Below are 24,550 nucleotides of genomic sequence, written 5' to 3' on the forward strand. Positions count from 1 at the left end.
AGGGACTCTTTCCTGGCCCGGCAGTGCCAGGCTTTCCTGGCCACCGAGGATGTGGAAAAGCAGAAAACACAGTGTTTTGCTCGGGTCTCAGCTCTACTGGGTCCCAGTGCTCTGCTTGGCGCCTGAGCAGCTTTGCTTTTCTGCCGCCTCTTCTGATGTCTGTCTTCAGCTGCCTTTATAAACATGATTTATTTTGTGTGTGTGTGTCTGTGTGTGCCTGTGAGGGTGTATGTGTGTGGGGACTAGAGATCAGCCTTGGATATTGTTCCTCAGGTGCCATCTGCCTTCTTTGAGACAGGGTCCCTCAGTGCTCCTGGATCTTGCTGAGTACCCTGGTTGGCATGAGCTCCAAGGTCCAGCTCTCTGCCTCCCCAGCACTGGGATTACAGGTGCACATCAGAGTACCCAGTCTTTTTTCCCCCACTCCTTTTCTTTTAATAGATTCTGGGGAGCAGGTCCTCATGATTATGTGACAAGCATTGTGCTAAGTGGACCATCTCCCAGTGTTTGGCTGTCCCCCCTCCCCGTTTTGATTTTGAGAGCAGAAGCGACTGTGTCCTCCCGTGATTTTAGTTTAAGGTGTGTTCACATCATTCGTAGTCTCGATTGCTCTTTATATCTCACAAGCATCTCATGCAGAACTGGCATACCTTGGGCAGTTTGTTTCTTGCCATTGTAGATCAAAAGGTGCAGTAGACCTTCCTGGACATTTTCCCCCTTCCCAGCCTTCCCAATAAGTCCCTGTTAAGAGAGCCTGTAGCTGTGCATTGATTATCTCCAATGATGTGAGGGTTAGCGCTCATGATACAGTTAAACCTTAGGTTCAAGGTGACACGACTTTCAAGTTTATCTCTATCAGTGCTATGACTTCAGTAACTTAAGGTAGAAGTAGAAGGCAGGTTGGTGGTTGTTCAGAAACTGGACATCGGGCATTGGAAAACTGGAGAATGAAATGGTGGCTAAGGCCAGAGTTCAGTTAGGGATGAAGAAAGCACTCTGGCCGTCTGTTTGAGAGCACAGCAGTAGCTAAGAACAATGCATGTTTAGGGGGTGGAGAGGTGGTTCTAAAGGTTCAGATGCTTGCCACCAAACCTTAACAACAACTTTAATTTTGTCCCATGGAACCCATGTGGAGAAGCTGCCCCCCACATCTCCACGAGTATGTGGTGTGCATATACAGTAGATGTAAAATGTTTGTTTTTTTAAAGAGAGCATATATTTATATAACAAAACTGGAGTTTTAAAAAGAGTTGATAATCTGATGAGATCATTACACAGTGTATACAGTATGTATAGGTATCCAAAGGCATATATTGATCCCATGTATTACTAGAAAGTTCAAAAACTTTCAAAAACTCAAGTCCTCGTCCTTATGCCTCATGTGTGGAATTGTGAAAACGTCACTGTGAATGCGATGTGCTGGTTAATTTTTGGTCAGCTTGACATTCGCTATGTTCATCTGGAAAGAGAAAACCTAAGTTGAGAAAATGTCTCCACCATTAGATTGGTCTACAGGCAATGTCTGTAGGGAATTACCTTGGTTAGTGATTGATGTGGGAGGGCCCAGCCCACGGTGGGGTGTGTGTGTGATGCCATTTCTGGGCAGGTGGTCCTGGATTATATGAGAAAGCAGGCTGAGTAAGCGATGAGGATCAATCCAGTAAGCCGTATTCCACCATGGTCTCTGCTTTATAATTCCTGCATCTAGATTCCTGCCTTTTCTTCACTTGGTGCTGTGACTTTGGAGACGTAAGCCAAATAAGCCATTTTTTCCCCAAGTTGTATTTGGTCATGGTTTTTATCGAAGCAATAGGAACCAAGCTAAGTACGCTTAGCATCTTGCTAATCTGGTGTAGTAGCTGCAACTTTGCTTCTCGCTCCTCGGTGGTTCTGAAGTTGGAGTTATTCCTCTGCAGTGTAGGTGGGTGGGCACCCTTTGTGAGGTTTTTTCCAGCTGGGCTCTGACCTGCCTGCTGAGCTGGGCTGGGCTGAACTGCATCCAGGTTTGCACCTTCTCCACTTCCAGGATCTGATCATACAGGTCCCTTGTTTGTCTCTCTTCCCTTTCTTGGCTGATTTTCCTGCCTTGGCATCCCTGCTTGAGGACAGATGAAAACATCACAAGGAAACGAAACTCAGTCCGCGTGCTGTTATCTGTTCCCTTCCACAGAAAAGCACAGGGCTTTGCCGACTTCAGTAAAATAAGAGTTGGGTTTCCAGATGCACGTTCTGTGTCTGTGCTCTGTGAGCTTTGCTTCTACTGCTGCTGTGGGAAAGCCCAGATGGGAATGGTTCTGGCGGGAGGCTGAACTCGACCTGCCTCTTCTGCGCAGCTCCAAGTCTCAGTATTTCCTTCCCTTTTATGTTTGCTCAGACACTGGTTGGAGATGAGAGTTCCCCAGTCCTCTGACTCAAGCCGACCCTTGAGCTTTTCTTCACGCCGTTGAGATTTACTACTGTTCTGTCTAACAGGACTGCTGTTCATTGAGCGAAACGGTTGTCTGCTAGGCGTGTTGCTAAGTAGATTCCTAATGATTGTTAGCTCTGTTTCTAAGAGGAATATTAAGAAACTGTCAAAGTGATGCTGATTAAAATTTATATACCAGGGCTGAAGAGATGGCTCAGCAGTTAAGAACACTGATTGCTCTCCCAGAGGACCTGGGTTCAATTCCCAGCACCACATGGCAGCTCACAACTGTCTGTAACTCCAGGGTTCAACACCCTCACACAGACAGACCTGCAGGCAAAACATCAGTGCACATACAAGTAAATAAGTTATATTAAAAAAATTTTTTTAAATACCTGCAGCGGAGGCGAGAGAATTACTGTGGATGTGAGGCCAGCTAAGGGTGCATGATGAGGTCTAGGCTTACCCAGGCTAGATAACAAGGTCCTTGGCCTTTTGAAAATGAAGAATGGTTTGTATGTTAACGTGATTAAAAAAAAACAATTCTTTAATAAAATGTGCCTGTGAGCAGGAAGGAATTCCAAGTAACAAGACTCAAGGAGACCCTAGTATTTGGGGCTTTATTTATTTATTTTTATTTTTTATTTTTTGGATTTTCGAGACAGGGTTTCTCCGTAGCTTTTGGTTCCTGTCCTGGAACTAGCTCTTGTAGACCAGGCTGGCCTCGAACTCAGAGATTCGCCTGCCTCTGCCTCCTGAGTGCTGGGATTAAAGGCGTGCGCCACCACCGCCCGGCGTATTTGGGGCTTTTAGTCACCCTTTACTGGTTAAATGGGGGGTGAGGGAGCTGGGCACTGGGGGAGAGGAGGGTTGCAGGATCCTTGGGAGGCTCAGGATACAGGCTCTTTACCAATTCTGGAAGTGTTTCTGTTTTAGACAACCAGCATTTTTGTGACAATGAAGTTTACTGAAGGGGTGTGTGGGGGAACCTGCTGTTTCTCGGAGGGGGATTCAGAAACACTGTAGGTCTCTTAGCTCACTGTGGGGTCTTCAGGCAGGTGGTTAGGAAGTGTCACCTAGAGATAAGGGCTGTCTGGATCAGTGGAAACATTATTATTGATGTAGAAAACATTACTAAGTACTGTGAGAGATCTGTGGTTTTTTCTTGGAGGGAGGGGTCTCCAGTCTGCACCAGTAGCCTTCCAGTTGTTCCTGCCTTTTGCTTCTAGGGACAGTCCTTAGAAAATTCTTTCAAGGATGTTTGGCACCACAAGAAAACTTGGGACAAAAAGCTAAATGAGACACAAAAGGAAACATTGAAATGACCATGGTCTTGAACATCACTAATCTTTTGAAACTGGGTGGTTGGGTTTCAGGTGCAGAAAAATACCATGCATGAGATGTTAGGTCGACAGTCAGACCTCCAGGCAGCAAGGCCGTTACAGGTTATTAATATAGGGTTCCACACTGAATCTCATGGTGGTATGTGGATAAAATATTTCCCGGTACATTTCTTTATGTTCCATGTGATGGGTGTTTATGGTGAGCTATTCCTCAAAAACTAGATTTGAAAAAAATCCAATTAAATGTCTCAAGCACAAACTGTCCAGTTTGTAGGTGGGTGTGTTGGTTTTATACTATTAGAGGCACATTGGAGGTTGTGTTGATGGCCTGTAAAGGAAGCCGCTGACTCGGTGGGATAAAAATAAGAGCCTAGGTCAGCCTCCCCATGCTGCCACCTGGCTCTTCCAGACGAGCAGGCTTCCGAGAGGCCCTAATGGGCTTGTTGAAAGGCCCCACTTGGCTTCTTATTAATGTCCCTCTCTGAGCAGTGCTCAGCTCTCTGGCTAACCTTGTCAGAAGGTTACCCTCGGCCCTCCAGGGCTCAGCTAATTTTAACCCAGCCCGGCAGTGCGGTGGCATTGTGCTGCAGAGACACCAGCGGCTCCCTGGGAGACGAGGCTGGGGAAAGATGAGTTGAGCCCGTACATTTTTCTCATCCTCCTGTAAGTGGCCAGGCACACTGACCAAGCAAAGAGAGCTGGGATAATAATGAGAGCTTTTATGGTAAACACTAGGATTCTTACGGAATTTTGAGCTGGTTGATATGTGCATGGTGTGCTGAGCTCTGCATGGAGTGTCTTGATCATGCCCATGGGGCAGGTGGGATCCTGTGTTCTGGGAACACGGCATGGGGTGTGGAGATAGGATCACTTGATAATGTGCCCTGAAGTTCCTATTCATCTGGGAGAGGGGCTGTTTCTTATAAGCTAAGGGAAAAAAGAAAAAAAAAAAAAGCAAACCTCAGAAATCCCATCATTCCTGCCTGTCTGCATGTCTACTGCTGTTGTGGCTTTGACCAAACTATTCTTAAACCTTGTTCTGAGCGTTTGCAGTAGTTCCTTGTTTAGAATATGGGGGTGTCTTAGAATGTCTGTTATCCCTTTGTTTGAACATAAACCAACTCCAGAGCAATGTGACTTTTGGGGATCTCACCCCACTGCACCTTCCCCCCCACCCCCTGATCAAAATTAAGTTAAAAGGAAAGTTTACAGCCAGGCATGGTGGGACATGCTTATAATTCCAGTACTCAGAAGGTAGAGGCTTAAAGATCAGCAGTTCCAGGCCAGTCTTGACTACACAGCTGCTTAGAGGCTCTCCTGAGCTGTGTGAGAAGCCCAAGAATCTGGGGAAAAAAAGCTAAACCCCAAAACAATCCCCAAACTTTAGTGATTTGTTTTAAATCTTAGATGCTGGTGCTGATGAGAGACCTGTTTCCCTTCACACCCCCATTTGGGGAATCTCCTGTGGTTATTATTAGAATTAGCTCAACCTTCCTGGTATTTTTCAAGGCATTCCCGGTGTCCTTCACACCTGTGGGATTTCAGTGGGAGAGCTAATCTGCCCAGTTGATGGCTTGCTTCCTGAAGGTTACTTGTCAGGTCCAAAGGAGAGCCCTGGTGCTGGGTCCACACCCACCCACTCATAAAACAGTTTCCAGGAGCCAATTAAAGAGGCGGTGTGTGGAGCAAACTGAGATGAAAGAGCGATGGCCGTAGAATAATAACCTGCTCATTCTGCGGGGTGACTGAGGTTCATATTGCAATGGCCAGGCTGGCCAGACCACATCAAGCCAGCAGTGCGCCTGGTGCATGAGGCCAGTGGCACGGGCGTGAACTTTGATTTCACCTTGGAAAGGAACAGAAGAGCGAATAAATGCTTTTTTACTAGCATTTTCTTTCTTGAAGGCCCGCCTCTCCTCCTGTAGACCTAATTAGCTCTGTGGTGCTGGAATTTCGTTTTGAGAACATTAAAGCTGAGCAATACCAGGGAATTGTAGAGTTGGGAATCCTTGTATAAACCTTTTGACTTGAATCTGACTTTCATGTATGCTATTGAAAGAAAGCCCTCTCTCCAGCCTGCCCCTGAAACAGTTTTTAAAAGCATCTTCCAAATGGTCAAGTGTCACAGAGCCAGAGTTCCTCTGGCTTTTGAAGGGATGAGAAATTGCAGGGCCTGCTGTGGAGATGGTAAGGCAGCTAGAGATCCCAAAGTGCGTTTCCTAAAGCAGGGATTCTCTCCTACACCTATTCAGATGCCTGCCTCTTCTCCTCCCTAGGCCCCTCTTCTCACCCCCTGGACACTTCCCTCTTGTACTTGGCAGGGGTGTAGACAGGCCTGCTGTTATTTTTGTAGTAACCTGATACTCAGAGCAGCCCCCAGGCCTCAGGAGATGAACTGGCCCCAAGTCAAAAAGGCAGTTCCCCAAGCAGCTGCTTTGGGGGCGATCACTAGTGAGGACTTCATATCACAACTCAGCAGGTGGCAGGCCCTAATGGGAGGTGGGGGCTCAGCCTTGGAGTCAAGAAGAGGGTTGATATTGAACCCAGTTGGGATTTGGGAAGTGGGAGAAGTATTTTCAAGACAGTGAGTTGTTGGCTCTGTGAGTGAGTCTAGTCTTGGGTATGCCTAGACAGGGCCTTGGAATTGTTTAGATAAAAAGATTTTTTTGTTTTTTGCCCTTTCTCCCCTTCTCCAGTGTCTCATTGTGCAGCCCAAACTGGCCTTGAATGCTTCTTTCTGCTTCTACCTCTTGAGTTCTGGGATTATAGGCCTGTAACACGAAGCCTGGCTTCATTTCTTAAAAGTCATAAAAAACGTGTTAAATTTGATGTTTAACTAAATCGAATGGTTGTTTACTGAACTGTGTTAGGTGTAAGGGGGGGAGTAAAACTGGATGGAAAGAGTTCCTGCCTTTGAAAATTGGTTATGCAGAATGGGCACACATTTCAGCTGTAGTTCCACATGTATTTATTCAGTAGTAGCTTGAGACCCTGTAGCATGCCAACCAAATCAAGGTGCGTGTGTGCTGGGGTGTGGTGGTGCATGCCTTTAATCCCAGAGCTCAGGAGGCAGAGGCAGGCAGATTTCTTGAGTTTGAGGCCAGCCAGGTCTGCATAACCTGTTCCAGGTCAGCCAGGATTATAACCTGAGTTTCTAAAACGAAAAAGAGAGACATATTGTCTATTAAGAATTTCTTTACTATGGCGATAACACTCTAATTTTGGATAAAAAGAAACTAAGGCACAGTTATTAAGTGCAGAATTAAAAATTCACATGGATTATGTATTCACTTAGTATGAGTAATTCATTGTCAGAGAGAGAAGAGAGAAGAGAGAGAGAAAGAGAGAGAGAGAGAGAGAGAGAGAGAGAGAGAGAGAGAGAGAGAGAGAGAGAGAGAGAGAATGAGAATAGTCACTCCCTTATTTGGTTTCAGCTGATTTCCAACCAGAGTGCCAAGATTATTTCTCATGATGAGTTGATCTGGTTAGAGGCTGGGTTGACTTGGGGGCAGAGCTTTAAGTGGTTCTGGAGTTCATATTTATAATGTGAGACCTGTCTTACCGCTGCTTCCTCTCTGGGCCTTCCTCCAGTGCAGATTGTGTTCTCACCTGAAGGGAAGGGGCAGCTCATCTGATACCCATGGACGTTCATACCACCTGCATTGCATGTGGTTTTGGTTAGTTCCTGTGTTAGCTTATGCTGCCTCTGCTAGCTTTAGCACAGCGGCCTGGAGGGGTCAGGCTTGAATTCCCATAGTCACTCACAGCCTTTCTTTAGGGACCAGGGAAACATGCTGAATACTGAAGACAGAGTTGGGTGAGAGTTTATTCAACCTGAGTGACCGCCTTCTCTCCCCTGGCTAAATTAGTTCATGGTTTTGGGCTGTCCAGACAAGCCACCTGTGTAAATCTGCCTCCCTGAGTTGTCTCTCTAAGCTGTCACCCTCATGCGTTTGGGCTGTTGGGACAAGCCACCTGTAAATCTGTCTCCCTGAGTTGTTTCTCTGAGCTGTCACTATCATGCATTTGTAAATTTGGAATGCTTAAATGCCTCACGTTGTAATTCCTGAGATGATCTGGAGAGTTTTTCTGGCCTCAGACCACACAAAAAATACTTTTGTTTTAAAGTCTCTGGTTTCACACTGATAATAAATTTTTCAAAAAAGATTAATTTTTTATTTTATGTGCATTAGTGTTTTGCTTGCATGTGTGCCTTTGAGAGGGTGTCAGAAACCCTGAAACTGTAGTTACAGACATGGCTGAGCTGCCATGTGAGTACTGGGAATTGAACCCCGGTCTTCTGTAAGAACAGCCAATTCTCATAACTGCTGAGCCATCTCTCTAGCCCTGATAAAAATAGTCATATCCTTATCCTTTCTCCCTCCAAACAGACATACACATTTGTGCATATACATGTGTAAAGTCACACGTATACACAAACACACAGGCATAAAGCACACAGTACACAAAAAGCATGCGTACACACACATAGCTCACGTGCTTCTTCTGGGATTGTCTGCACAGTCCTGGTGTTTTCTGGCCTGCTCTGTGAACGGTTTCTGCTCTGCTCCTGGCCCTTGAAGCCCATGTGCTCCAGGCCTGGAGCTCCATCCTCCTCTCTTGGCTCCAGCCTTTTTTGCTTTCATGCTTGACTGTGACTTTAACACATTAGCAGTGTTCTACTCTTAGAGAACTTACTGCTCAGTCTTCACTATGTCCTTCCAAGAAGCTTTGGTTGACTCGAGTCACCAGTTCTGTCCACTTCTGTGCTCTTGGGTGCACCCAGTAGTCCCCTGCAGTATGCAGCATCACCCAGTCAATTGCTCATGTTTTCACCCATCAGCTCAGCACATTAGTTATTCACTCAGCTAATATTTGGGGGATCAGTTAACATGTGCCAAAGCTTTCTATTGAATATCAAGAACAGAAAGATCCCTGAAGGCTCACAGAGTGGCAAGAGTGACGGGCAGGCAGACTGTGCCCTGTTCATAGACTGACCACTCTGTGGATACACAGAGCAGGCAGGAGGGTCAGGTCAAGTTTCTAGGGGAGGAGGGAATCTTGAAGGATTATAAATGTGATTTATGTCTTTCATGTAATAGAGTGTCTTAGTTAAGAGTTTCTATTGAAGTGATAAAACACTATGACCAAAAACAACTTTAGGAGGAAAGGGTTTTACAACTTGTAAAACTACACCTTGAGAAGTGAGGCAGTGACTAAAGGCAGGAACCTAGAGGCAGGACCTGAAGCAGAGGCCATGGAGCAGTGCTGCTTATTGGCTTGGGCCTCATGGCTTGCCCAGCCTGCTTTCTTATAGCATCCAGGACCCTTGTATCACTCATGGAGAATTGAGCCCTCCCATATCAATCATCAATCAAAGAAATACACCCAGGCCTGTCTCCAGGCCAATCCTATGCAGGAATTTCTTTTCAGAAGAATCTAGTCTGTGTCTCGATGATGTACAAAGTAGCCAGCAAACAGTCTTTATTGATCTCCTGTCTCCTGTGCCTGGTTATGGATAAAGAGACACAGAGTATGTACCTCATTCAATAAATGATTTATTACATTAAATTAGAAAAACTAGAAAATGGAAATGTTTGTTTTATGAACACCTCATCTTCAGAATTAATTTAGGGGTTTTGAAAGACTGCAGAATAGCAGAAATAAATTATGGGATGGTAGCTGAAGTAGACTTTAGGAAATTTGGAGACCCATGTGGCCTTCCAGTTTGCCTGAGGGCCCTCCAGTGTTCCAGTGTTCAGTGCATTTTGGAAAGCTGTGTGTGTGTGTGTGTGTGTGTGTGTGTGTGTGTGTGTGTGTGTGTGTGAGTGAGTGAGATGAGTGACATCCTCACCCTCACCGGGGAGGATCCAGCGCCTGCTCTCATTGGATGGTTCTTCTGCTAATCCTCTGGTTCTCATGGCAACACTTCTAAGCGCTGTTGTGCTCAGAACTACTGGAATAGACTCTGTGTAACACAGAATCAGAATGGTCCTGAAATACACAGGTGGTTTTCACTGTCTTTGTATCTTTTCCTCCCCACCAGCCTTCTTTGGAGATAAGGTCTCTCTGTGTAGCCCAGGTTGGCTTCAAATTTGTGACCTTTGGCACTGTGTTTACAGGCATGTGCCACTATGCTTGGCTGGGTTCTCTCCCCTTCCCCCGCCAGGATTTTTACTGAAGTGTAACTAACATGCTTAGAAAAAAGTGCATGCGTCATCAGTATGGAGCCCTTGTATTTTTCCATTGTGAACACTTAATGCATCCAGACCTTTTTGTTTTGCTTTGGAGACAGGGTCTCTTGTAGCTCAGGCTGGCCTGAAACTTACTTTGTAACCAAGTATAAAATTGAAGGTATGCTCCTATTACAGGCATGTGCCTCTACTTTTCCCTCTGGTAGCACTGATTAGGCTTTTCTTTTAATTATCTTATTTTAAAAAGATGGGTCTCACTATGCTATCAGACTGACCTTGAAGTCTTTCTTAAACTCTCAGTGCTGGAATTACAGGCACACACCACTATACCTGGGTGATAGATTAGTCCTGCTAATATTTGAGCTTGTGAATGGATGCCTAGAGATTTTCCTCTGCATCTGTTTTATTCCACTAAACATCACAGTTGACTTTCACGGAGGCAAAGCCACTGCTCTAGTCTGTATTACACTGTAGCCACTAACCACAGGTGGCTCTTGAGCTACTGAAATGCTGCTGCTTTAGTCCTAGTGATTGACATTCAAATGCACCCTTTATTAATAGTTACTGTGTTGGACTGTGGGTTTTTTCTAACACTCCATTTTATGAATATGATGCAAGCTATGTATCCTGTAGTTAATAAATGTGAACATCTCACCACCACCACCACCACCACCACCACCACCACCACCACCACCACCACCACCACCACCACCACCACCACCACCGCCCCCACCCCGCCGCTTCCCAAGAAAAGGAAATTGAGCACCTCTGGCTGCCCTGATGAGTGCTCGTATAAATCTTCTTGCACCCAACCTCTTAAGAACCTCTCTCTGTGGGCCTTGTGAGGAGTTGGAATTGCCAAGTCAGCAAGTATGCATCGAGTCAATTCTAGTGGTGCATAGTGACTGCCAAAGAGTTTTCTAGAATGCTTGGACTACTTGTTACTCTCATACAGGGTTCTGTGAGGGTTCTGGGCGCTCAACATCCTTGACAACACTTGTCAGTCTTTTATTTTAGGGCCTGAGAAGATGGCTCAGCAGGTAAAAGTGGTGACTATGGGGCCCGATGGTGTGTTTGAAAACTTCCAGAATTCTAGATCTTCTGTAGAGGTAGAGATGGGAGCCGTCAGAAGCTCCTAGACCAGCTAGTCTAGAACAGACAGTGCAACTACAGGAACTGCAAGAAAGACTTCAAATGTTGGAAGGAGCCATCTGACTGTAGACGTTTTCCTCAGACTTCCCATAGGTCACGTAGTTTCAGTGTGGACATGTTGATCTAGGTATGTTGAACACCTTCTCATTCTCTCTGTTTTTTTTTTATACAATACATTTGTTTTTAATTTTTTTTCCTGTCTGGTTTCTTATTTCGTAGGAATTTCTTATGCATTAAGGAGATGAGTGGTTGTTTAGTGACTTTGCAGAGATCTTCTCTTTGTGGTTTTATTTTAAAATGTGAGTCATGTTCTTACCATGTAGCCCTGGCTAGCCTGGAACTTGCTGTCCTCAGTCACAGGGGTCTGCTCGCATCTACCATCCTCCCTGAATTTTATTTTATTTTTAATATTTATTTATTTATTATGTATACAATATTCTGTCTGTGTGTATGCTGCAGGCCAGAAGAGGGCACCAGACCCCATTACAGATGGTTGTGAGCCACCATGTGGTTGCTGGGAATTGAACTCAGGACCTTTGGAAGAGGAAGCAATGCTCTTAACCTCTGAGCCATCTCTCCAGCCCCTGAATTTTATTTTCTTAATGTTTCTTGAAGTACAAAGAAGTTTTTACTTGTGACAGTCCCTCAATCTCCCTCCCTCCCTCCCTCCCTCCCTCCCTCCCTCCCTCCCTCCCTCCCTCCCTCCCTCTCTCCCTCCCTCCCTCAATCCCTCTTCCCTCTCTCCTTTCCTCCCTTTATTTATTCCTTTTTTGAGGCTAGGTTCTCCATAGACTGGCCTTGAATTTCTGGGTTCAAACTATTCTTAAGTAACCTTGACCAACTATTTGCTATTTCTGTCGTCATCATCATCATCATCATCATCATCATCATCATCATCAACATCACTTTTGTGCACATGAATACAATTGCCCAAGGAGACCAGAGGACATTGGATCCTTGGAGCTAGAGTAACAGGCAGTAGTGACCTGGTATTGGTCCTCTACATGAACAGTATGTGCTCTTAACCAAGGAGCCATCTCTCCAGTCCTGTTCACATAAAAAAATTAGATTTATTTATTGTGTGTGTGTGTGTATATATATATATATATATATATACATACACACACATATATGCATACACTGAGCAGGTGTGTAGGTCCTAGGACAGCTTGAGGGAGTGGGTCTGCTCCATCTTTAGTGTTGGGCCTTGGAGTTGAATTTAGGTTAAGTGGCCTTGGTTGTAAGCACCTTTACCTGCTGGTCTAATTCACCAGCCCCATTTTGTCCTTTTTCAGTAATAATTTGATACACGAAGGTAATCTTCTGGGTCTTAGTCTAAAGCATTTTATTATTTTGCTTTCTCAGATGGATTGTAGAGTATGGTGTGAGGTAGGGGTCTTTCATTTTGTTCGGATAGGTACTTTCTCATTTATTGACAAAAACCTGGTCCTTTTCCAAAGGCGATGCAGTGCCGTCCTTGTCACAAGCCAAGTGCAGAAGCAAGCGTAGGCTTTGTTTCTGGACTCTTGAGATACTGGTCTGTTTTGTATACCTTGGTGACATGGACTTACTGTGTAACCCAAGCTGGCTTCAAACTTGCTGTGTGACCCAGACTGCCCTCTAACATGGGATCCTCTGGCCTCAGCCTCCTGGATGCTGGGGTCATGGGCTGTGCCACAGTGTCTGACATGTGAATTTTAATATAGGCCATTGTAAGCCATTCAGCTATGGGCTTCGGAATTGCGTGAGTGTGGATTTGTTGCACCAGGTGAGTCTCATCCAGTGGTTTATCTAGGTCCGTTCTTGCCTGGTGTCCTAATGGTCACTGTCAGGGTCCTAGAGATCACACCATAGCAGTTTCTGTGCCCTAGGTGTTTGGGGCTCAAAACTGAAACCCAAGTATGATTTGCGTTAACTGTCAGGATGTCTGCTGGGGTCCTTTAGAAATGGATCCTCAAGGAGTGGTGGCCTGATTTTCATTATTGTTTCTAGAAGAGTATGCTGTGACAGATTGTTTCTTGATTGCCTTAGCTTGCTGGGGCATGGGGGTTGTTTTCCCCGTTGGAGCCTAGACTTTGGATCTTCTGATGCAAGTGCCGGGGAGATCTATGAGGATCCTCTGTGTCTTTAGAGAAGATTTGATGCCAGTGTTTGTGGTGGTGAACTAGAGCAGGGACTCAAAATTCCATCTTGGTTCAAGATTTCCTTGTTGTCTAACTTATGTCCCTATGAGAGGCAAGCTGTGGATTTCCCTTCCTCTGTCTTCTCCAACATGTCCATAGTGGTACTAATAGAGTCCCAGACAGCTAATTCCCAGAAGCTGGAGAGGAAGCAGGGATGGCTCCCCACATAGAGTGGGAGTGATGGTTCTGATGCAGGGAGCGGGCATTCTGAATCACTCAGGGGGCACATCAGGGCAGTCAGCTGCGGGGCTCTGGTGTCATTAAGTTGGCTGGCAACAAGCAGTGACACCAGGTGAGTGTCCTTTGGAATCAGGGGTGACTCCCGAGGCATTTACCTATAAGTCTGCCACCCAGGGAACCAGTGTCCCGTGGTGTAGTGCTCACGTACAGGCACCACTTCAGGTGTGTGGTTGAAGGTGGACCCTCTGGAAATGCTGGTTTCTTACAGGGTTTGGTCAAACACAATGTACACATTTATCTGGTGTGTCTTAAAGTATGAACTGTCTGTCTAGAGACATGGTCATCAGCTAGGAACACTGACTGGCCTTCCAGAGGACCTGTGTTCGATTCTTACGTATTAACTTCGAGCTGCCGGTAACTACACTTTCAGGAGATCGGACACCCTCTTCTGGTCTCTGTGGGCACTAGGCGTGCATGTGGTACACATGCGTACATGCAGGCAAAACACCCATTTTCAAATACAATAAAAATGAAAAGAAACAAAAATAGGAATTGTCTACTTTCAGATCTTTACAAACCATGGGTATCTCTGTGTGGGAGTACGCATGTGTGAGTCTAGTTATCCTGAGATCTAGAAGGTATAGGACTTCTCAGAGGTGCAGTGATAGGTGGTTGTCAGATACCTGACCTGCAAGACCACTACATGCAGCTGAGCCACCTCTCCAGCCCTGCTAAATGCTAAGATACCCTGAGGGTGAACCAGACTTTCTGAGCAAGGAGGATTATGGTTATGTTTGGGTTACTACTGCCTGAGAAGTGTTAATCTTTCTGGTGTTCGTTTTTTAGCATAAGCTATGGCTGACTTGTCTAACCTGGAACTTGTATTTGTTTTCTAAGTTGGAATTCAGGAGGTATTCTTGGGATTTTCTCAGTTAACCTGGGCAAGGTTACTGGTTTTTCTTTTGGGACACTGACGGCTGCTTGAGGGGTGAACTGGTCTCTTGGAGCTGGTCTTTGTATTTGTATCTGGGTTGAAGTCTGTTTCTCTAGATAGTTGTTTAGCTGGACGTATTCATTACACTTCCCTTGCTGTGACTAAATAGCTGGCAGAAGCACCTTATGGAAGGAAGGGTTTATCGCGGCTCGCATTTCAAGTCCATCATGGCTGGGAGGGCTCCGTGCCAGCAATTTGAGGCAGCTGCTCGCATGAAGTCTGCAGTCAGGAAACCGAGAGTAACAAATGTGTGTTGAGCTTTCTCCCCCCCCCCCCCCCCCAAGTTCAGGACCTCAGCCCCATGGACGGTGCCACTCACATTTAGTGCAGGTCTTCCCATCTCGGTCTACCCCGTCTAGATAATCTGTCACAGACATGCCATCTTTCTCTCGAGTGTTTCTAGATCCCGTCGAGTTGGCAGTCTATACTAACGGTCACACTGGAGGTTCTGTAACCAGCCTGCTGACTGCATCATGTCGTGTTTACTGTGTCTTTACATCAGGTTTTTGCATTGGAGAGGCTGAGTAAGATAGACTCTGGCACTGGGTAAGCGGCTGCATCTTTTGAGGAATTCACAGATGAAGGAGAAGTGTGGTCACTTTTGATGGAGGTGGGGGTGAGAAAGGGACAGAATTGCTCTTCTTGGTGGTTCGTGAATGGAGAGGGTAGTTTAGCACATGGTAGCAGCATGGTGAGGGCTGTATCACATGAAGCCAGTCAAGGCTATCACCTGGTATACTCAGGTCTGATGGAGCTGGGAAATAGTGTATCTCAGGATGGTGATGTCAAGCCCTCCAAAGGGGTGCTCAGGAACGGTGGACTAGGTGAAGAGGTATTGACATGTGGATGGGATTCTCTTCATAGGAAGGTGACTTTTGAAACATACAGGGAATAATTATGATTAGCCTTTCCTCTCTACCAAATATAGAGGAGACCTGCTGACACCAAACAAGGCTGTCTGGTTGCTGTGTGCTGTGTCACATTGCTTCAGAGTCAGTGTTCTAGAGAGTTCTGCCACCCCTGACAGTTCCGCCTCTCTGGCTGCCGAGCCTCACATGATTAGGCCACTTGTTAGCAAGGTTTGTGAGTGTCTGAGATGATAGGAAAATAATTACATGCCCCACTTTACATATGCAAAAGCAATTAACTGTCATTAGTGCCCAGAATTCCTCCCAACTGCCCAGGGAGGTGAGTCAGTGTCATCACTATTCATTAGGAATTAATTAGGCTGTGCGTGGTGATGTCAGCTGTGGACAGAGCCCGGAATTCAGCGCTGCCTTCCTCCGCCTACCGAGGCTGCTGTGTGAGTCTGATATGCCTAATGCCTATGGAATTCACTCCTTCTCAACCGGAGACTCAGGTTCTGTGAAGCGCATGACTTTGGGCAATTTCCATCCCTGAACCTCCTAAAGTGGGGATAATACCCCAGGGCAGAGTAGGGATGAAGGGCCAACAGACAAAATCTCTGTCACTGTTTGTTCTTCACCTGGGACCTCTGGGAAGCTGTGCGGTTGTATTTAGATGTGCTGTCTGAGAGATGATTACTTACTACTTTGGAAGGAAAGTTCGTGTCTTCTCAGTTTTTCTTTTTCTTCTTCCTTTTTTTAAAAGAGCGTAGCTTTTTTTTTTCTTACATAAAAATAAAACATCTGGGCTCTTGTGAAGATCACTGTGACCTTCAAGCCATCCAATTCGTGGTCAAGCTGAGTGCTATAAATATCTCGCTGTGTGATTCCCTTTCTTACCCTCCCCTCCCTCAGTGGCTCCCGCTTCTGGAACCTCTTGAGCTAGTGAAGATCTTGACTTGTTAGCTCTCCTCCACCCACCCCTGCTCCCATTGGCCCTACCAGCTTCTCTCTCTGTCCCTTTGAAGAGGGACTTCTGAAGGTCTTCCCATCACTTTACCCCACTCCTGCTTCCCTTGTAGCTTCATCTTCTAGCTCTCTCTCTTCTCTATCGATCCTATCAGGGACATAGAGAATGTCAGCAGTTCGAGGTTTCTGAGGAAAGTCACCTCCCTCTTAGGATGCAGACCTACTTTGTCTCTTGCGCATAACCGTTGTAGTTGTTAGTGATACTGGCTGACGGATAGGAAGTGGGACTGTACACGCTCTGTCTGGGTGTGTTTCCTGTGACATGTCTCAATATGCTGATTCCCCCCACTGCCATTTTCTTGTGGCCTTGTGGATGACCCCAGGACCTCAAACTTGACATTCAAGCACTCCATCACTGAGCTCCAGCCAGTGACGGAATGGTTTCTTTTATTGCTTACTATTCAGTGGAAATTTAGTTAGCACGAGTTTGGAGAATGAGTTGTCATGTTATCAAAACATGCTCAGGTCATCTGGGTGATGTTCATTCTGTTATTAACTGTTTCTGTATCAGGCTCTGTGTCATTGTTGGGGTCAGCATAATGGTCCCTTCTGTTGAATGCAGTGTTGGAGTGTAGTTAAAGGGCACAGCAACCCAGGAACACAAGATGGTGGGCGGATGGATGAATTGGCTTCCTTTGAGGCTGACAGTGGACACTGAGGCACATAGGATGTGGGTCCTGGGTGCTTAGACAGACATCTAAGTCCAACTCATAGTCTGGCTCCTTTAGTATGTTTTCATAGACGATTAAGATATTGGCTAAAATAAGGTTTATGGGGTTTTTGGACTCTCATGCTCAGCGGTGTTTCATTAACCACAAGGGCTAGTTTTAATGAAGGGGTAAGATGTTTCCATGGTGAGGGCCTCGTGGGAATCTGTGAAGGGAATAGCACCTTCTCTTGTCACATGTCACCCCGTGTAGAGTAGAGTTGGTGTCAGAAGTGCCTGCATTTGCTCTCCCCTCCCTCTGTCCCCAGGCACTTGGAATAGGCGGTGTGGGTCAAGTGCACTTAGGACACCTCCCCCATGCTCTTAGGAGTCTTCTGAAGTGTTGGTGGGTTCTGAGAAAGGAATGTCGTGGTGGGAGGGTGACTGTCTAGCCAATTAGTAGGCTACTTGGATTATTGTTAACAGCTGTGTTTTGAGTATTAGGGGCTAGGAAATTTCAGGAGACAAGGGACCCGCAGGACACTGTTCTTGGTGGAAACTTATGCCCTTTGGACTACAGAACACATGCACATGTTTTGTTGGTGTCAGCCATCTCTCCGTGGAGACACTTGAACCACCTTGCTCAAAAGAAGATGGAAAGTATAATTTGTGAGAAAGTTGAACCAGGGTGAATACTAGGAAAGTGGTTGTCAGCAATCTGAGTTTTCTGTTTAGTCTTCTGAAGACTTTGAAGACGCAAATCCTCAGTAAATTGATTATTCCTCCACTGTCTTCTGTTTTTTGTAGTGTTTTGGCATCATGGCATGCCTTGTCCAGAGAGGATTGACTGCTTAATCAGTGAGTGAGGGCACATGGTCTTTCAGATGACAGAACTCTTCCTTTTATTGTTTAATCTCATGGCAATCAGGTTTCAGCCTCCTTTCCCTCCATGGGTTTTCTGCATTAGGATGGAATTTAATATCTCCATTGTGTAAACTTATGCTATAAAAAGATTAACTAATTTAGTTTGAGCCATGTGACTTGTGAGTGAGTCAAGTTTTGAATCAAGAACCCATTTTGAATGTAACACACACACACACACACACACACACACACACACACTTATTCATTATGAATTGAGGGAAACTGGATTTTCATATTCAAAAGATGTGTGGAGAAGAGAAGACCTCAGCTCTGCAGATAGTCTGAATAACCCATTATAATTTGTAGTGGTGGTGGTGACCATGTTGGTGGTGATGATGGTCTCACTAGGTAGCCCTGGTTGGCCTCCGCTTCAGGATCCTCCCGTCCTCACCTCCAGAGGTCTGATATGACAGGCCTGTGCACTGTACCTGACTTGATTAGATCTTAATGTTGGTAATAAGCAGGTGCTTTTCAGTGTGCGTTCAGATCAAGGTGGACTGAGCAGTTACCAGCTCTACATTTGGAGGGTGCTTGTAAAGTGTGACTAATATTCTCACAGTCACTAGAGTGACAAGGACAGTTTCCAGGATGAGGTGGCTTTGGAACTGAGGAGTGGAATGCCAGGATGGTTATTTTGGTATCTAGTATGGGGAGTTTTCTCAGCCAGCCCTACCAGCCTTGTGATCGGAAACTCTCTGCCCATACAGGGGCTCATCTTACATTGAGGTTGTAAAACCAAGAACCTGAGTAGCTTTGTAGATTTTATATTTGGTGTTTTTTTTGGGCTGTGTGCTGCTGTAGGTCCAGAGGAGGTAACTCCAGCCTGCTGAGCTCTAGTAGACTAAATTAAGAGAGCCTAATCACAAAGTTCTTCCCTTGCTGCAAATGAATCAAAATGTGGCAGTGGTTAGAGCTGTGTTTGTGCTTCCCGGGTGGGTGGATCGATTCATGTGTGTGACTCTTGGCCTTAGACGCAGCTCAAACACTGTCTGCTGTGTCTTCTGAGTGAGGCCATCCTTGGTGGACAGTTTGGCTAGTGGACAGGCTTCCTTACGGTGGAATCTTCTCCCAAGCATCACAGAGTGGGGCTGTTCCCTGACTTTTGATTACAGATGCATTGCTGGGGGTGAGCAGAGTTAAGGTCCACAGGGATCTCAAGGCATGATCAGGCCAGAAGAAATGTCTGGAGGAGAGGATACCTGAAGGATGGGTAGACCTTCAGGGCTGATAGGGTAAAGTCGAGGGAGGAAATGGGTGTTGACCTAATTGGCTGAGCAATTTCGCATACCAGCGTGAAGGTGGAGGTGCTGAAGAGTCCTCCCACTGGTGAGCTCCAGCACGGCCTGTGTGACCAGCTGATAAGATAGATGCTCTTAAGACTTTGGGTGGGGGTTGTTGGTATGCTTTCTTTTTGGAGCCTATACTTTTAGTTGCGTAAGAACCTTCTTCCGAGGCCTACGAAGGCCCAAGCCCTCAGCCCCCACTCCCTTGGCTATATTGGTTGAACACCCACACATCTAATATATCTCTTAAGTTCAGCTTCCTTGAGTGAATTCATTCTGCTGTGATCTGCCTTGGCTTGGTCTATGGTTTTATATGTATGTGCATTGTTTTGTTTGGGAGAGAGGCTAGCCACTATCAAAGAGTTCCCTCCTATTCTCGTAATTTCTCCAGTAAGCAATCGCTAGGGTGGTTACAGTTTAGCTCAAATTTTATAGTACTCTCAGATCCCAACCCAAAGTGTAATCACTTTAACATTCAGAAGATCCATGAGGCAGGCAGGCACCCAGAGTTCATCTTGGGGCCAGTCACAAAACCCGTTCTTGTTTCATAATTTATACCTTGACATTGGCAAGTTTTGAAGTCCTGTGTAAGCATATGTGTGTTGGCAGTGGGCCATCAATATCTTGCTGACATGTTCTCTGAATGATAGCTTAGTGATAACAGTTAAAACCAAGCACACCACTTTTTATTTATTTATTTTTTTAAATACAAATGCTGCCAAATTGAGGAAAGTCAAGGTGAGGAGTCCAAAGCCACCTGTCAGACCACGGGTTGTGCACTCACTGTTGAGAGTTTTGCACCTGGGTTCTGCTGAGACTCACAGGTAGTTGGGAGAGGCAAGGGAAGAAACTCAGTTGTTTGTGCTCAGCTACAGAGCCCTGGAACATGGTCATGCTTTTCTCTTAGGGATGGAAGGGGGGCAGTTCTTCTCAGGCACTGTGACCCCCTTGCCCATCTTTCTTCGGGAGCAGGTCTTCTCCCTCCTTGTTTTGGGGGGCCCTTTGCATTAATGATCTGATGTGGTTTTCACAGAGCGATATTGATATGTTAGTGTGCAGCCAGCAGGGAGTACTGGATTAGATCATTTTCACCTTGGTGTCGAGCCAGTGTGACATTTGTTTAGAAAGCTTATCCCCTTGCGACTATAGGGGGCATGTATAACTGAAAGGAGCCGCGTTTACATTTTGAAGGAGGGTTTCTTCTGGCTCTGTTATCTTCACTGCCCAGAAAAATGAAGGAAAGATTGCCCCACAGTTTCCATGTGACCAGGAGAGTATGCTGCAGGACCAGCTGCTGCCCCAAGGGGATGGGAACTTTCCCATAAGGGTGGCAGGTGTGGGAGGGGACTGTATTGGTCTCTGTTTCATTCAGGGTTAGAGTTTAGGACCCAGTGACCTGACTTCACAGGGTAGGAGCCCCAAAGAACAGTGTTCAAGATCTCGAACAACTGGCATCACTGACTCAGGATGAGTAACTACAGCACCAGAGGAATCTCAGTTCTCCTGTCCCCAACTCTTGTATGAGCTTGCATTGAGATGGTTTGACATTTCACTTACAATGCCAATTTCCAGAGTGAAGCTGACATCCCTCCCTTCCCCTCCCCTCCTCTCCCCTTCCCTTTTTTGTTTTTCAAGACAGGGTATCTCTGTATATCAGCCTTAGCTGTCCTGGAACTAGTTCTGTAGACCAGGCTGGCCTTGACGCCTGCCTCTGCTTCCTGAATGCTAGGATTAAAGGTGTGCGCAACCCCCCCCCCCCCAACTACTTTATGTTCTTTATAGACTTGCTCTGCTATGGGGATTTGACTGTCCTTGAATGTGGCACCGATTGTAGGGTTTGGGCTCTTAGTAAAAGGTTCTCAAGTGAGCCTTGCAGATGTAACTCTGAGGGCTTGGCTTCTCGGGTGAGACTGCTCTCATCCAGGAAGACAACCTGACTTCAGCCAGTCATTAATGTTTTTGTAGGGTGCTTAACATGACACACAGTGAAGGAAATCATCTGGGATCTCAGAATCCTGTATTCTTTACCAGGAGTTGTTGCCCACGCAACACTAGCAACCAAGAACCTGGAGCGGTGTGTTGATGGTGATCCCAGCCTTATACTATTTTATGATTTCTCTTTTAGGTTTGTTTCCTTGAAAAGGCTCCAGGCTTCGGCTTGGAAAATCCAACCGCCAAAATTGAGCCCAGCAGCTGGAGCGGCAGCGAAAGCCCTGCCGAAAACATGGAAAGGATGAGCGACTCGGCAGATAAGCCGATTGACAACGACGCGGAGGGGGTCTGGAGCCCTGACATCGAGCAGAGCTTTCAGGAGGCCCTGGCGATCTATCCGCCGTGTGGGAGGAGGAAAATCATCTTATCAGACGAAGGCAAAATGTATGGTAAGTGGCCTGGAACATTCCTTCCTGGGGCTGCAGCCTGCTGTGGTGGGAGGGGACGCTCTTTGTAGGACGACAATTGGACATCCTAGGGACCAGGCTCCACTGCAGAGGAGTGTCGATAAGGGATACCAGGATAGCATCCCTTGGGGTTTTCTCTTTCTTCGTGCTTGACAGGCCTTCTGGCAGATGCTATCAAGGTCCAGGTGCCACAGTGGCATTCACGCAGGAGGGAACGAGTTCTTCAGCACACACCCTCCGTCTCAAGGGAGCCTTGCCATCTAGCTCCACATAGCTGGTGTCAGGAGTGGGACCGAGTCTCTCGAATCCTTCCCTCCCTTGTGGGAAAAGTCTGTGAAGTAGATTTCTATGTGAAATTTAATTTTATTGGCTGGGGATGTGGCTCAGTTGCTAGAGTGCTTGCCTGGCAGCACAAAACCCCAGGTTTAATGCACAGCTCTTGGGAAACTCGTTGTGCACACCCTGTAATCCTAACAGCCAGGAAGTAGAGGCAGGAGGACCAGAAGTTCTGGGTCATCCTTGGCTGTACAGAAAATTCTGGCCAGCCTGGACTACATGAGACCCTGTTTCAACACTATGCCCCTCTACAAAAACATATTCAAATCCCTGGATAAAACACACATGTGGGCTTGATGATCCTGTGTTGAGTCTTGCAGTTGAATGGCCAGCTGAGATGCTGTTGTCTCCCCCAGCTCTCCCCAAGTACCAGCTTCACCCTCCCTGGGTGAAGTCTTCTAAGCATACTCTGAAGGGTGCTGCATGAAGCCGAGGAAGACAAGCCTAGCTCTCCAAATGGCTCAGGATGCCAGCAGCAGCAGCAGCATGCATGTACCCATGCCCTAGCTAGTGTGATGCTTGCCTCCACAGTGCTGGGGTGCCCTCTCTCCTTTCCCAGAATGCTTCCAGCTGCCGACCTGCACTTTTTGGCTGTCCACCTTTAGGGAAGCAGATGGCAGGTGGTTGCCTGTACACAGTGCTTGTCTAATTGAGTTGACAGAGTTTGTGTTGTCACCAAGTCTAAAGGGATGCAAACAGCATAAATTCCAACAACACCAGCTCATCAGCTACCCGAGGCCGTTTACTCAACAGAAGAGTGATTTATTCTCAGTAATTCTGGCTAGTTCTGTAATAGGATGTTGTACCTTTAACCCTGCGCTTCTCTAGCAGGAGCCCGAGGAGGCTGTGCTCAGACCAGCAGAGACTGCTGGGGAGAAAGCAGATGGTGGCACAGCTGCCACCAGCTGTGCCCCGCCTGCCCTCCCCCTTCACCACGGATGATGTAATGGAAACAAAGACACTTTTGCTTTCTGTGGCACTGAGCCTCTCAGCCTGTCATGCACCCGGGAGTGAGAACCCAAACTTGTGGCATTTGTTTTAGGCTCTTGTGAGTGTTGCTGTAGCCAAAGAATCCTCTTTGTATCTACGGTAGCAAGGTTGGGCCAAAACGGCTCAGCTGCCGTGGGTGGATGGTTTTGGGGCCTTAGATGTCCTGAGTTCTTTCTTTCCTTGCTTCCCTTTCCTTGGCTGAAGATGACTTTGTTATATGTGGTGAAGTGTAGCTTGGGACATTGCGTGTGCAGTTCCAAGTCATTTACTCAGAAATTGTTTTTTATCTAAATTAATGGTGTAAACTGGATTTCGTAGTTATGCCTATAATCCCAACACTTAGGACGCTAAGGCAGGAGAGTAAGTGGGGATTTAGGGCTAGCCTGGGCTACCTAGTGAGACCATGCATGCCCCAGAAAAAAAACTACATTTTATTTTATTTTTCCTCCGTTGAGTTTTTCCTTTGTGAATAGCTGGCCACTTTGCCTGTAACTCAATTGTAAACTTTTTTTTTTGGGGGGGGGGGGTTTTTTCGAGACAGGGTTTCTCTGTGGTTTTGGAGCCTGTCCTGGAACTAGCTCTTGTAGACCAGGCTGGTCTCGAACTCACAGAGATCCGCCTGCCTCTGCCTCCCAAGTGCTGGGATTAAAGGCGTGCGCCACCACCGCCCGGCTATTTGTAAACTTTTTATATGAAAATGATTTTTAAGATCTCTTGCTGGGAACTGAACCACGGAAGCTTCAGATGTGAGTTGTTCTATCAACAGTTAACCTGCTCACTTTTGCCCTTGATGATGTCTAGTTTTGAGCTCCTGGGAAACGTGGTCAAATAAATGATGACCACAGGTCCTTGGGGATTTGCCACGTTGGACATTGTGGTTTTAGGGCTTGGAATTTACCCGAGTGATTGGATATTGGTAAGCTTGATGCAGGCTGTGGGGCATGTCTGTATCACCAGGGTACTTCCCAGTTGTTCCTGTTTTGGGAAGGGTTTCTTCTTCCTTAAGTCAACACTATCCAGTTATTGTCTGTGTTGGTAGCCAGCCAGGTTTAAAATGAGGCAGCCCTTTGAAGGAGCAGCTTCATGAATCACAGCCCAGTAGGGAGATGAGTCTGGGAGTGGTTGTGGGTTTTCACAGGGAAGAGAGTGCACAGCCTGTAGGATTTTGTTTCCTGACTGGAGGGAAGAGGTGGATTTTTCTGCACTGAACGTGCAATATCCTGCTCTTTCCACAGAGACTCTCCCCTCAGCTCTCCTTCTTTGTGCTTGTGATAGAATGCCTCCTGCTGTTTTTTTTAAGGGAAGTTTGGTAGTTCCGGGACTAGGGGAGGTGGAGACTGGATCCCCCATTTCATTGGGGCTGCCTCTGCCCTGCCAGGGACTTTGAGAATAAGGAAAGTTGACTTTTCACAGTGATACCTCAGCCACTTGGGGACAGAGTCCTGTGAGCTAGTGTCAGAGTCCCCTTTGTGATTAAGCTTTTGCCATCCCATATGAGTCAGAACTTAGGTGGACCAGGAACCAGCAGTCCCTGAGAGCTTTGGAAAGAAATGCACAGAGTGTCTGGGGTTCCGTGCAGTCGCTCAAAGCCATGTCCAAGTGAAACACCTGCGTGTTTTCCTTAAGGATGTTATTCCTCCGTGTC

At 46.4% G+C, this 24,550-nt stretch overlaps 1 protein-coding gene across 6 annotated transcripts in view; it reads left to right on the forward strand.

Moving 5' to 3' along the window:
- Tead1 (TEA domain transcription factor 1) overlaps nt 1–24,550 on the forward strand; it is a 233,224-nt gene that overhangs the window by 60,318 nt on the left and 148,356 nt on the right. For 4 of the 6 annotated variants that reach the window (XM_075971917.1, XM_075971918.1, XM_075971919.1 and 1 more), the window contains exons 1-2: nt 4,374–4,474; nt 21,306–21,561. In XM_075971917.1, the coding sequence (XP_075828032.1) occupies nt 4,460–4,474; nt 21,306–21,561 (271 nt within the window). In that variant the 5' untranslated portion in view covers nt 4,374–4,459. Of the gene's footprint in view, nt 1–4,308; nt 4,475–21,305; nt 21,562–24,550 lie in introns of those variants that run through there. The other 2 variants (XM_075971922.1, XM_075971923.1) reach the window with 2 other exon arrangements.

Source organism: Microtus pennsylvanicus, chromosome 5 (assembly GCF_037038515.1).
Source record: "Microtus pennsylvanicus isolate mMicPen1 chromosome 5, mMicPen1.hap1, whole genome shotgun sequence".
Classification (NCBI taxonomy): Eukaryota; Metazoa; Chordata; class Mammalia; order Rodentia; family Cricetidae; genus Microtus; species Microtus pennsylvanicus.